The sequence below is a fragment of the Dipodomys merriami genome, unplaced genomic scaffold, assembly GCF_024711535.1.
Source record: "Dipodomys merriami isolate MVZ:Mamm:240054 unplaced genomic scaffold, mDipMer1.0.p SCAF_27, whole genome shotgun sequence".
NCBI classification, from domain to species: domain Eukaryota; kingdom Metazoa; phylum Chordata; class Mammalia; order Rodentia; family Heteromyidae; genus Dipodomys; species Dipodomys merriami.
In genome coordinates this window covers 8,670,964-8,685,215 of record NW_027204159.1, presented here as the reverse complement: position 1 = coordinate 8,685,215, position 14,252 = coordinate 8,670,964, and the positions used below count along the sequence as shown (strand labels likewise).

General features: G+C 46.2%; 1 protein-coding gene across 22 annotated transcripts in view; it reads right to left on the bottom strand.

Moving 5' to 3' along the window:
* Positions 1-14,252, bottom strand: part of LOC138837441 (protocadherin gamma-C4) — a 219,059-nt gene that overhangs the window by 6,083 nt on the left and 198,724 nt on the right. For all 22 annotated transcript variants that reach the window (XM_070036242.1, XM_070036243.1, XM_070036245.1 and 19 more), the window contains 2 exons: positions 13,823-13,881; positions 2,733-2,821 (listed from right to left, as the gene is read on the bottom strand). In XM_070036242.1, coding sequence (XP_069892343.1) covers positions 2,733-2,821; positions 13,823-13,881 — 148 coding nt within the window. The remainder of the gene's footprint in view (positions 1-2,732; positions 2,822-13,822; positions 13,882-14,252) is intronic.

Here is a 14,252-nt window from a genome sequence, read left to right as displayed (position 1 = left end):
CCAGTTTACCACCTGTCCCCTGGCCAGGTTACCATCTGTCCCTTGGCCTCCCAACATTCCCAGTCCAGCCTGAGGCAAAGCCAGGAAGGCCTCATGAAGCTGGCTCAGAGCTGGAGGAGCTGCAAACTGCAGCCTCCTTGGGAGCACAGCTCCCCTGAGTATTTTTTAAAGTCTCCTAAGGAAGTCTCCCTCTCCACTCCGCAGCCAGCCAGGCCTGGTTGGGCTCCACTCCAGGAGCCTAGGAAGTAGGTGTGAAAGTGAGGGCAGGCCCTGACCCCACCACATCCACCCCAAGCCCATTCCCCAGGGCCCAGGCTCTGCCTTGGGTCAGGCCCAGGGTAGGCTGGAGGGTGGGTGGAGTCTGACAGGGGAGCGTGTTGCCTTGGCTCAGCTCTAGTGAGACCTTCCCGGAAGGTTTTGAGCCATAAATACAGCTTCCATTTAAGTTTTTAACATCTGGATTTAGGCTAAAAAGCCTATTTTCTGGCCTTAGAGACAGAAAAAGGCCTCAAGGCCACAAAAGCTAAATAGCCCTGTTTACTTCCCTCAAGAGCCAGAGTTGGCATCTCCCCAGACCCAGCCTCCTGTCTCTTTCATACTTACTGAGTACTGGCTTCTCAAAGGGTCAGAGGCCCCACCAGACCTGGGAGAGCTCTACCCCAGAGGCTAACAGCCCTGCCACCTGTCCCTTCTGTGGTCTCTGTCCCTGTTCTCTGGTCATCCATAGCCCTGACCCCATTTACCCTCACAGACATCTAGGGCAGAGTTGCCAGAAAAATGGCATATAGAAACTTAGGGCATTTAATTATACTTGCATTCAGGTTAACAACGAGTAATTTTTGAGTAGTCTGTCTCATCTGACATTTTGAAATGTACTTATGATAATACAGCACTTATTTATCTGAAATTCACTGGGCATCCTATATTTTATCTGGCAACCCTAATCTGGAAGAAGAATGTATATCATTAGGTCAGCCTCTAGATCAAGTAAGCTGAGAGGGGGGCAAATTGAGGCTGGATCTAAAGGCAGAGATTCCTTGTAGTAGAAAGGGTGTGAACTTGGGCATAGAGTCGGGTTAGAGTGGCAGCTGGACAGTTCAGAACTTTGGGCCTTGAGGAAGGTGACATCTCATGTTCCCCCTCTTTCAAGTGTAAATAATCAGACCTAGCTTGCAGACTGTGGAGATGAAACTGTGGAGATGTGAAAGTCCGTTTAGCATGTGCCCTGCATGGTTACAGTGCTATTTCTCTGGGTTCTCTACCTATTCATCCTCCAGGTTGGCTACAGAGCATGGCTCTCAGTGCCTTAACCTTAACCAGCCTCCCTGTAAAGCTCCCATTTGCTGTTCCACTAGTCCTTATTAATAGGCATTATTCTAAATCTGACCTTTAGCTCTGTAGGTCAATGAAGATAATGAGTAGTTTGTTACAACCACCATGTATTGTGCATTTATTCTCTGTCACCTAGCTGAGGGCTGTCACCTAGCTGATGCCCTCACATTACCATGAGATCTATTCTTTTTTTTTTTTTTGGTCGGTCATGGGGCTTGAACTCTGGGCTTGGGCGCTGTCCCTGCGCTCTTCAGCTCAAGGTGGGCTTGGGCGCTGTCCCTGCGTTCTTCAGCTCAAGGCAAGCACTCTACCACTTGAGCCACAGCGCCACTTTCCAAGATCTATTTATATAGTAAGTGCAGATGAGGCCCAGAGGGGCTTCATACCTTACCTAAGGCCTCACAGCCAAGTGTTAATACCAAGATCTAAATCCCAGGTTGGCCAGCTTCAAAACCTGTGCTCTTAGACACTGATGATATGATTCTTTTTCCCCTGCTCATGACCCTTGTGATTCTTTATGGACAGCCACCACTGGCTAGGTCTATAGTACACATGGGCAATTTGTTCACCTGTGGAAAAACCAAGTCCTATGTAGCCCAGGCCGGTCTCTTAATTCACAATCCACTTCCTGAATGCTGGAATTTACAGATGTGCGCCACTACACTCAGCCTATCTCCATTTTCTTCTTTAAAAAAAACTTTAATATAAATGTCTTTATTATCATTAAGTAGTTGTACAAAGGAGTTGCCATTCATTCTACAAAGCAGTTGATGAATACAATGCATGGTGACCAACGTCATCTCTTTCAACATTCTCATCCATCCCCATTTTCTTGCCTGGGGAAACTGAGCAAACTGATTAACGTCACAGGATGGTAAAAACTATACCTAGGACCTGACCTTACTGTCCCCTTCTAAAGTTAGACAGGTAACTACTACCCTCACTTCTTGATAAATTGCTACTCTAAGCATCCCAGAGCCCACAATCTCTCTGCTATTCCTTAGCTTGAATCTATGACCTGAAATCATGGAGCCTCTCTGACAAGCTGCAAGACCTACAGAAACCATTGTTAACCAGGTAGAAAACCAGCATTGAGGGCTGGGAATGTGGCTTAGTGGTAGAGTACTTGTTGAGCAGTCATGAAGCCCTGGGTTCGATTCCTCAGTACCACATAAGCAGAAAAGACCAGAAGTGGTGCTGTGGCTCAAGTGGTAGAATGCCAGCTTTGAGCAAAAAGCAGCTCAGGGACAGTTCCCAGGCCCTGAGTTCAAGCCCCAGGACTGGCAAAATACCCCACCAACCAACAAACAAAAAACAGCATTGAGCCACAGTGGCTGTGGAAGGTACTCCTAGCCCTCCATACATCCCACCCACATCCCACCCCATCTCACCACACTTACCACTGGCAGAGGCCAGGATCATTGCTTGCAGCATCTCTGTGTCAAATTGGTTGTTGGGCCAGGTGCCAGTTTCATCACCATTTTGGGAACTGGAGAGAAAACAGATGGTGAGCAGTGTCCCAGGCCAGCCCTGCTGCTCCCTACCCCTACTAGCCCCCTCCTAGGGTTCCCCAGTCTACTGTCCTATTCCCACCCCACACCCACAACCTTCGAGTGGAGTCAGAGGAGCTTACAGAATCTGTCAGAAGTCAGATCTGCAAACCAGTAGTGTCTTAAGGCATCTAATGAATTGTATCCCATAAGAGGGTATGGCTTACTGTCCGGAGACTCTCTCCGGAGGACAGGAAAAAAAGGAAATGGGAGAGAATACTTAAGAGTTAGAGAAAGGGTTGGAACCAGAGAGAACCAAAGAGGAGAGGCAGGAGACCCTAAGAGACCCTGGGGTAGTGAGAAAGGATTTCCTAAACCCTCAGAATAAAATCCATGGGCACCTCAGATGCTCTTCCTATTTCATCATCCTGCCCTCTGCAGCTCCACTCATCAGCCCTTCCCCCAGGCTCCTCCCTGTCCCTCAGGCTCCCTCCTGCTGAGCATCCTGGGTGGGTGGATGTGGTTCTCTGGAATGTCAGTCCTTGGCCTTTACCTTGGCAGCAAGAGTGAACTTTATCTAAGGCGATCTTCAGACTTATCCAGGCGGAGTCAGGTGCCTGCCCATGGGTAACATGGTCACCTGTGACTGTGACTCCTCTATCACCCTGACTTCGGGGAGGCAGGCCTTGTATCAGCCTCTACTAAAGTACCCAGTGGGAAGCCTGGCACCTGGACCTCATTGGGATGCTTAGAGGCTTTATGCATGGAAACCAACATGATGTGATCCATAATTTTTTAAACTATTACACTATAAAAGGAGCCCCAAGGAATTTCTATTCCATTTAGATTTTTCCCATGGTGCTAATTCCCATGCTGTTTGTGAGGGGGGTTGGGAAAAGGGATTCAAAGATCGAATTATTTTCATTTGCAGAGGGGAAAAAGGAAACATCCCTGACAGACATATCAAATCTAACTTGTTGCTAACTATTGGTACCATCTGGCACAGAGAAGTTCCTCAATAAACAGTTGTTGCCTGATTAGATGAGAAGAAAGGAGGCTGCAGGAAAGGCTTTGCAGGGATGCAATTGTGTGTATGTGTGTTGTTGTTGTTATTGTTGTTGTGTTTTTTGGTTTTTTTTTGGGTCCGGTCATGGGGCCTGAACTCTGGGCCTGGGCGCTGTCCCTCAGCTCTTCAGCTCACTCTACCACTTGAGCAGAGTGCCACTTCCGGCTTTTTTCTTTTTGCTTACGTGGTGCTGAGGAATGGAACCCAGGGCCTCAGGCATGCAAGGCAAGTGCTCTACCACTGAGCCACTTTCCCAGCCCCTGTTGTTGTTATTGTGGTATATAAACATACCAACAACTTTACAATTTTTGCCAGGTCAGTCATTACTTATGGATTCCTCTAATCTGGGACTCCCTGTCCCCAAGTAGTAGGTTCAGTTTAAGGCTCAAAAAAGAATACACAGTTACTGTGTCACTCCTATACCATCACAACAAATTAAAAATTAGGGATGGAGTTGAAGCAGAAATATTTTCCTTCCCTCCCAAGAGTGGGAAGAGTAGGGATTTTATGCCCATTTAATTCAACGAATATTTATTGAGCAATCACTATGTACCAGATACTGGGCCATAAGCTGGACTTGTAGCTGTGGGCATGACAACAATAGTCCATCTCTATGGTGCTCATAGTGCACACTGACAAGATAATGTTAAATAATGACACAATAATGTAATTGCAATTGTGACAAAGGTAACGGAGGCAAAGAGCAGGGACCATTAGAGTGAATAAGGAGGGTCAGAGTGAGAGAACTCAGTCAGTCTAGGCTGCTCCAAGGAAAAGACAGTCAATTTGAATTTGGACAAATCACCCAGGTGACTTACAGGAGAATGACAGCTAAGTCAACGTAGAAGCAGTGACTGCAAATCATTACTTGATAACTACTCATGCAAAAATAGACTTAGGTACTGCTCATTGATGAATTCCAAAATACTACAATGAGTTAGAGACTTCAAAGCATCCTCCATAGATAACTTATTAGTCACAAATGTTTAAAAATATGTTCACGAGGCATGGTGACACAGGCCTGTCATCCCAGTGCTCGGGAGGCAGAGGCAAAATCTCCAGTTTAAGGCCGGCCTAAGCTACAAAATGACTATCTGGAAAACAAAAAACAAAAAACAAGGGCTAAGGTTGTTTCTTCATACTGAAATGCGTGCTTACTGTGTGCAAGGAAGGACCTGAGCTTAATCCCTGGCACCATAAAATGTAAAATAAAAGTATGTCTGTAAAGCTGGACATAGTGGTTCACGCCTATAGGTCTAGCACTTAGGAGGCTAAGGAGGGAGAATTCACTAAGCCCCAATGTTTGAAGGTAAGCTAAGCACTTAGGAAGAGACAGGAGAGATCTGAGGACACTTTTTTTTTTTTTTTTGTCTTGAACAAAAAACACTCAGGGACAGTGGTCAGGCCCTGAGTTAAAGTCCCAGGAATGACACACACAAAAAGAAAAGACATATTGGGAACATTGGGAAATTCTGCTGATGGATTGTGTATTATTAATGCTAAATTCTTCAAATATGATCATTGAGGTTACATAGAAGTCTGAAGTGTCAAATGTTATGTCTGAAATCTACTTTCTAATGATTCGGAAATAAATTACAAGCCAGGCCTGTAATCCTAGCTACTCAGGAGGCTAAGCTCTGAGGATGAGTTCAAAGCCAGCCAGGGCAGGAAAGTGAGACTCTTATCTCCATAAACTATGCCCACAAAAAAACCCGAAGTGGAGCTCTGGTTCAAGTGGTATAGTGGTATCCTTGAGCAAAAAAAGTTCAGGGACAGCACACAGGCCCTGAGTTCAAATCCCAAACTCTCTCTTTCTCTCTCTTTCTCTCTCACACAGACACAGATACACAGACACAGACACACACAGACACACACAGACACACGAAGTATGTGTATTGTTTGTGTACATGTGCATGTCTACACAGAAAGATAAAACAACAATGTAGTATATGAACCACTGATGAATCTAGGTTAAAAAAGTGCTTAGATGTTCATCATACTATTCCTTCAAGTTTCTGACAGGTTTCAGACATTTTAAAATAAAACAAGTCACCCAGGAGAAGTGTGGTACTGGGAAGTGCTTTCCAGGCTGGGCAGCAACTGGTCCTCAGCCCCTGAGGGGAGGTGGTATAAGCCTGGGACAGTGGAGTGGACCTGATACACTTTGGATCACGAGTTCTGAAGGCATTCTTCTATTTAATTGTTTAAAATTCACTCATTCACTGGGTGCCAGTGGCTCATGCCTATAAACCTGGCTACTCAGGAGACTGAGATCTGAGGATTGCAGTTTAAAGCTAGCGTGAGCAGAAAGTCTGTGAGACGCTTATATTCAATTAATCACAGGAAAAAGCCAGAAGTGGCACAGTGGCTCAAGGGATAGAGTGCTAACCTTGAGCAAAAGGAGCTCAGGGACAGTGCCTAAGTCCAGAGTTCAAGCCCAAGGACTGGCAAAAACAAAAACTCACTCATTCTCCTGCAAAGGAGCTGAGATGAGAGTCAGGCTCCCCTGGGAAGACAGGAGCCTAAAATTAGATCTTTAGTCAGTCACCTCTGTCTCCATGAAAATTAGGAAGTCCTCATTCCCAACCTGACTGAGCTCTGGGGCAAGTGAGCTCAGGCCCAGGTGACGGGGATAAAGTGGGGAGAGAAAACAAGATGGGCAGGAGGGAGGAGAGCTTTGGGATAAGAGGGAGACCCCATAGCTGAGTGGGGTGGACAGTGGTAAGGAGAGAGGACGTGAGTAGAAGGGCAGCTGGAAACCAGCCGTCAGGAGGATTCTTCAGGAGGTTCTTGAAGGCTAGAGGAAAAGCAGGTGGGCAGGCTGCCAGCTCTCAGAAGCAGGGCAAGAAAATAATCAGAGGGGGAGGGACTTCTTTGTAACCATTCACTGAGAGCTCCCTAGGCTGAGCACTGGGCCAACTGGGTTATGTATTTATCATCTGTTTTATCCTCAGATGAAAATACCACCCTACAGATAAAGGTTATGATTATCTCTGTTTTCTGACAGATAAAATCAGGGCTCAGAGGCCTTCTCAAAGTCACACAGCTGGTAAGTGACAGAGCCGCAACCTAAATGTCCTAATATGACCCCTGAGCCTGCAAGCTTACCCACAGTCAACTAAGCCTCAATGGGGAGGCCTCAGAACCCCAGAAGCAGATGTGGGGTCTCTTCCAGGATCTAGAGGAAGGGTGAAAGTGAATGTGGAGGCCAGGGACTACATGCAGTAGGCCATTTTTCTAAGCACCTACTATGTACTGGTGACAGACCCTAGAATTTCAGAGATGACACAGTATAAAGCATTTATGTCCTGATGCACTATGGTATATAAGTGAAGGAGGTAGTACCTCTAAAAAAAAAATGCTTCTTGCAACATGCTCAAAAATGAGCAGTCTGGGAAAGTCAGGTTGACTTTCAGCCTGATAACAGCCTGGATTTAACTGTTAAAATATCAATATCAGCCAAGTGCTGGTGGCTTCTATCTGTAATCCTTGATACTCAAGAGACTGAGATCTGAGGATTGTGGTTCAAAGCCAGCCAGGGTAAGAGAGTCCATGAGACTATGGTGGTAAAACTCTAGTTTTTGTGGGTTTTTTTTGGTCGGTCATGGGCTTGAACTCTGGACTTGGGTGCGCTCTTCAGCTCAAGGCCAGCACTCTACCACTTAAGCCACAGTACCACTTCTGGTTTTCTAGTGGTTTATTGGAGATAAGAGTCTCCCAGACTTTCCTGCCCAGGCTGGCTTTGGACTACAATCTCAGATCTCAGCCTCCCAAGTAGCTAGGATTACAGGTGCGAGCCACCAGTGCCCAGGTCAAATCTCTAGCTTTAAGAGAGAAAGAGAGGCTGGGAAGTTGGCTCAGTGGTAGAGTGCTTGCCTTGCATGCCTGAGGCCCTGGGTTCGATTCCTCAGCACCACATAAGCAAAAAGCTGGAAGTGGCACTGTGGCTCAAGTGGTAGAGCACTAGCCTTGAGCTGAAGAGCTGAGGGACAGCGCCCAGGCCCAGAGTTCAGGCCCCACAACCAGACCCCCCCCCAAAAAAAGAGAGAGAGAAAGAAAAGCTCTGGGACAGCATCCAGGCCTTGAGTTCAAACTCCAATATGTGCACACAAAAAATGAAAATGCATATGTAATTTTAAAATAGCAGGAGCCAATTAGCATCTAAAAATACACATATATATCCATATGAGGGACTACTATGCAATAATTAAGTGACTTTTGAAGATTTCTTTTTTGTGCTGACCTGGAATTTGAACCTATGGCTTCATAGTTGCTAGGCTGATGCTCTACCACTTAAGTCATTCCTTTACCTTAAAATTTGTATTAATATTGAAAATTTTTCCTGATAAATTATAAAGAAGAAGGGGGGAGGGGGAAACCCAGACTACCAAATAGGATAACCCTGTAGTAGTTAAAAAAAAAAACAAAACCCTAATATGCCAGGCATGATGAGCATACCAGCATTTGGGATGCTGTGGCTGGAAGCTCACAAGTTCTAGGGTAGCCTGGGTACATACAGAGTGCAAGACAAGATTAAGGCTGTATAGGGAGAACCTATCTCAAAAACCAAAAACAGGGGCTGGGAATATGGCTTAGTGGTAGAGTGCTTGCCTAGCATACATGAAGTCCTGGGTTGGATTCCTCAGTACGACATACACAGAAAAAGCCAGAAGTGGTGCTGTGGCTCAAGTGGTAGAGTGCTTGCCTTGAGCAAAAGAAGTTCAGGGACAGTGTTCAGGGCCCTGAGTTCAAGCCCCAGGACTGGCAAAACAACAACAACAACAAAAAAAAACAACAACCAGAAAAACCTTGTAAGAAATTTGACTGAGAATGAAACTTTTTTTGTTTTCTTCTTTCTCTTTCTCTTTTCTATTCTCTTCTTTCCTTCCTTCCTTCCCCCCTCTCCCTCCCTGCCCCCCTTTCTTTCTTCTTTCTTTTGTGCCAGACCTGGGGCTTGAATGCAGGGCTTGGGTACTGAACCTGAGTTTTTTTGCTCAAGGCTAGTATTCTACTACTTGGGCCATAGTTTTTCACTTCTGGTTTTTTGGTAGTTAATTGGCGATAACAGTCTTACAGACTTCCTGCCTGAGCTGGTTTTGAGATCCTTAGATCTCAGCCTCCAGAGTAGTTAGGATTATGGGTATGAGCCACCCCTGCCTGGATGTTTTTGTTTCTGTTTTTGAATCAAAGTTTTTTTTTTAATGGTAAGTGTAGACCAGTTTGTAACAATTCATTTAGATGGATCAGATTTTAAAAACAAAAACACAAATCTTGTGCATGCTGTTTGACCACATTGTTGAAGATAATGAAGACTCAGATGAAATTATGTTTAGAGAAGACTCAGATGAAATTGTTATATCTGAGATCTGCTTCAAAATAATGCAAAGGTGTCAGGAGGATGTGAGATACATAACACAAGGTAGGATGTGAGTTAGAGCCAAATAGTAGGACCACAGAGGTTCATCACACTACCTCACTACTTTTGTATCTATTAAATTTTTTCCACATTAAAAAAAATAAATTGCCAGGCATGAGTGGTACATGCCTGCAATCCTAGCTACTCAGGGCCAAGATCTGAAGGATGTCTGCAGAAAAGTCCATGAGACTCCATCTCCAAATTACCCAGCAAAAGGCTGGGCTGGAGTCAAGGCTCAACTGGTAGCATGCCAGCTGTGAACAAGGCAGCCAACAGCAGGTCCACATTAAAGCCTCATAATAATAATAGTGTTCTTCTTAGGTTATAAAAACATGAGTAGTTTCTCTTGATTATTTCTTATTTATGTTTCTATAATAAATATGTATTATTTTATAAGCACAACAAATGCTGTTACTTGTTTGTTGAATGATTGATTGCCTAATTGGAGATAGAACAGGAAGATTGTGTCTCAGATAGAAGAGGATTCACAGTTAGGCCACAGGGTGGAGAATGTTAGGAGAGTAGGGTGGTGTCAGAAGCCAAACACTAAGCTCTGCAGAAGCTGGGAACAGCTGCAGGGCAGGGCGGGCCTTGGTTACCCAGCTTTGCTGGCTCAGGGCTTGGGACAACAGCTGCTGAGATCAGACGGTAAAAGGGTGATCTAAGAATGTACAAGAAGCCTGTGGCAGGTAAGGGCTTCGGAATATTGTAATAGTTTTTCTTCCTTCTGTCTAGGCAGTGAGACCTAGTACTGGCTCTAGCCTGGGCCAGGTTTTCTGATGAATTCAACATAGGCTTGACTGATCAGATAAGCTGTCAGGATATGTGCATAATAATGGAAAGGGACTAGGGTAGGAAAGCAATGATGACTAAAGCCAGATTAGATTGAATAAGAGAAATATCCTCACTTCATTCTCTAACTCCAATCTGCATTTTTTTTGGGGGGGGGCGGGGAAGGGGATTTGAATTCAGAGCCTGGAAGCTGTCCCTAAGCTCCTTTTGCTCAAGGCTAGTAGTACTCTATCACTTCGAGCCACAGCTCCACTTCTGGTTTTCTGTGGTTAATTGGAAAAAAGACTCACACACTTTCCTGCCCTGGTTGGCTTTAAAACAGGATCCTTAGATCCCAGCCTCCTGTGTAGCTAGGATTACAAGTGTGAACCACCAGCACCTGGCTCAATAGGCTTATTAAGATGGTCACAACTTCCTGTCATTCCTTGATTCTGAGAAGCCTCACCATAAGGCCTTTGTATACTTTCATCCCTACAGCCAGAGTCCTCTTCCCACTTGTCTTCAACCTAGTTTGTACTCATCGTTCAGATCTCAACACAGGCACATTTCCTTCTGCATGGCCTCCTGCCCCCTGATTAGGTCAAATTCCCAACCCATGTTCTCAGCATCTGGTATTGCCATGCACAGCGCTTAGACAGTTGGAATCTTGTACTTGTTTTTGTGGTTGTTTAATCAGTATTGTCTCTCCCTCAACACACTGCAAACCTGGAGTGCAGGGACCATGCCTGATTTATCTCTCTCACACCTGGCACACTGTCTGGTCTCCAGAAGATGCTTACTAAGAGTTGACTGAATGATGGAGCGAAGCAGAAGTTGCTGGGTTAGACTCTACCAGTTGAATCAGAAATATTTGTTTTATCCTCAGTGACTTAACTAAGAGCTCTCCTGAGCTTTCTCCATCTCTCCCAGGCTACCAAGTCTCTCAGTGATTGGAAGGAACTTGCAGTAAGGGTACATCTCTCCTTCCAGGTCTGGAGGGGGTGCCATGAAAGGCAATTGGTGAGGCTTCCAGGCACACAAGTGACTTCTGCTTCAGAGTGGGTATACAGCTGGGCTGGGCTTGGCTGGGGTACTTATCAGAGCTGGTAGCTCAAATATCGCCTTTTCTGAGAAGCCTGACTGATCTTCCTCCCCATTAAATTGATTTTTTTTTTTTTTTTTTTGGCTAGTCCTGGGACTTGAACTCAGGGTCTGGGCACTGTTCCTGAGTTTCTTTTGTTCAAGGCTAGCACTGTACCATTTGAGCCATAGTGCCATTTCTGACTTTTTCTGTTTATGTGATACTAAGGAATCGAACCTAGGGCTTCACGCATGCTAGGCAAACACTTTACCACTAAGCCTTACATTCCCAGCCCTTATCCTCTTCTTAGAACATCCTGTGGTGGCCGGGCGCTGGTGACTCACGCCTGTAATCCTAGCTACTCAGGAGGCTGAGATCTGAGGATCGCGGTTCAAAGCCAGCCCGGGCAGGAGAGACTGTGAGACTCCTATCTCCAATAAACCACCAGAAAACCAGGAGTGGCGCTGTAGCTCAAGTGGTAGAGCTCTCACCTTGAGTTGAAGAGCTGAAGGACAGCGCCCAGGCCCAGAGTTCAAATCCCAGGACCGACAAAAAAAAAAAAAAGAACATCCTGTGGTTGTAACTAGACTTTTTTTCTTTATTGTGATTTGTTGCCAGTTTTTTTCTCCTTTGCTATCAATCTTGGAATTGGATTTGCTTGTCTACTTTTTTTTTTTTTGGGGGGGGGGTCCAGTCATGGGACCTGAACTCTGGGCCTGGGCGCTGTCCCTCAGCTCTTCAGCTCAAGGCTAGCGCTCTACCACTTGAGCCATAGCATCACTTCCGGCTTTTTTTTCTTTTTGCTTACATGGTGCTGAGGAATCGAACCCAGGGCCTCATGCATGCAAGGCAAGCACTCTACCACTGAGCCACCTTCCCGGCCCCTTGCTTGTCTACTCTTATAGTCCAGGGTTTACAAGAAGACTTGAATAGTTTCACCATTCCATGAAAGAGTACATGGATGACTTAATGGATAGCCTATAAGGAGGCTGGCAAGGAGAGAAGAGAAACAGCTGGAGTCAAAGTGGGGCAATAGCAGTCCAAGCCTCTGGTTTGCAGCATCTGAGAGGCCTTCTAGAAAGTTCTTTGCATTCCTGATGCCAGTGACAGGACTGTGCATGCCCAAGAGCTAAATCTGCTCTATATACCAAGACCCTTCAAAGTCCAACCCAAAGAGAGCCTGGTTGGTAAGAAAACAGGGGGGAAAAGCCCAATCTCAGGATCTGGGCAAACATTGGCAGCACCCAAGCCCAGCTTCTCTCCCTGGGTTCCTTGGACTGAAGCTCCTGGCATCTATCAGGGAGGCCTGGCCTTGAGCCCATCCTGCTCTGCTTAGACCCTTTCTGCTGAGGTCCCCCCACCCGCAGGGGGTTCCTGTCTTAGCAGGAATTCATAGGAGATTGAAATGAGCAGCTGGGGCAGTCGGAGTGGGAGGGGAAGTGGTGGGGAGCAGTGATCAAAGGCTTTGTGTGTGAGGGGCAGGAGTCGGGGACTGTGTGTGCTGGCTTGCCCAGAGTACAAAGAAATGAGAGATAGAGACAGCAGCTCAGAAAAGGGGACAAGCGAGAGAGAGAGAGAGAGAGAGAGAGAGAGAGAGAGAGAGAGAGAGAGAGAGAGAGAGAGAGAGAGAGAAGCACAAAGACAGATGTATAGAAAGATAAAGTTACAGACAGAGAGAAGATAGAGCATAGGAGAAGAAAGCCAAAACCGAGGCAGAGGGAGGAGGAGGCTGGAGACAGAAGAACATAGAAACTGAGAAATTATGGGAGATAGAGAGGGACAAAGATAAAAGGTCAAAGATACTGAAAGGGATGCAGAGACAGAGAGAAAAGGAGAAAACGGAAACTGAGACCAAGGGAGAGTGACATTTACTCACTCCTTCCACATTTATTGCGCACTCATGCTCAGGGCACTGGGTGTGTAAGAAGACACAAATGGTAGGGAAGACAGAACCTGAGAGAGAGACTAAAAAGGGAGAAGCAGAAACTACAGACTGAGATAGAGACATGGGAGATGGTGGCAGGGACACAGGCTGAAAAAAAAGGAGGAAGGGATCAAAGTCCTGCAGGCTGATGGGGCAGGACAAGTGAAGGCCGAAGGCAACTGGAGAAGAAGCAGGACAGGAAGATTTGCCCCAGATCTCCCGGGGCAGTTTTGTCTCCAGGTGCGCAGACATAGCTTTCACCACAGCCCCCACCTCCCTTGCCTCAAAGGCTCTGGGGGCGGCTCTGATGACTGACAGCCTCCTTCTGCTCCTCCTCACTCTGCTCCTGCCTCCCCCTTCTCTGCCTGAGCCCCAGGTCAGAGGGAGCCTGGCTCAAAAAGGAGGAGAGGATTTAGGCAGTTGATAGATAAAGAAAGCCTCCCCTCTCTCCAGAGAAAATCCTTGGAGCACTCAGGAGATTGGAAAATGTCCCAGTGGTGGGGGGAAGGGAGGATGTGGAGGTAGTATGTGAATTCAGCTTCCTAATTAATCAGGGAAGATGTCTATTCCTGCTGGGGTCTGTAACCCAGCCCCCAATACACTAAAATCTTCCTGAAATCTGAACCCAAGAAAAAGAAGGCATTTGTAGCACATGCCCAGCCCTCCCCCCTTTTCTTCCTCCCACATCACCACTGAGAAAATGCCGCAACGAAGAGGGTGGGCTGGAGAATCAGTCACCTACCCGCTGGTGCCGGGTCTCTGGGCCTGGGAGAAACGCCAATCCGTGTTGGGCGGGGCTTGCTGTGAAGAAAACAGAGGGAAAGGGGTTGAGTACCCACGTGCAGTCAGATTGTCATCAGAGCCCCTGGGGATGGGCTAGGAGAAGGAGAGGAGTGGGCAAGATTAGGAAATGTGGTAAAATGGAGAAGGGTAGACACATCTCCAAAGATGGGGGTAGGAGATGGCAGGAACATCGCCACAGGTCTTTGAGGTCTGAGGTACCAGAGACAAAAGCAATCAAACACACAACAACAACAACAACAGCAAACAAAACAGTTCATCTGATCATAATGAACAAGCCCAGATTTCTTTGCCAAAAAAATGGTCCCTTTTGAGGATAATGGGAGGTAAATATGATCAAAGTGCATTATATACATGTATGAAAATGTCCT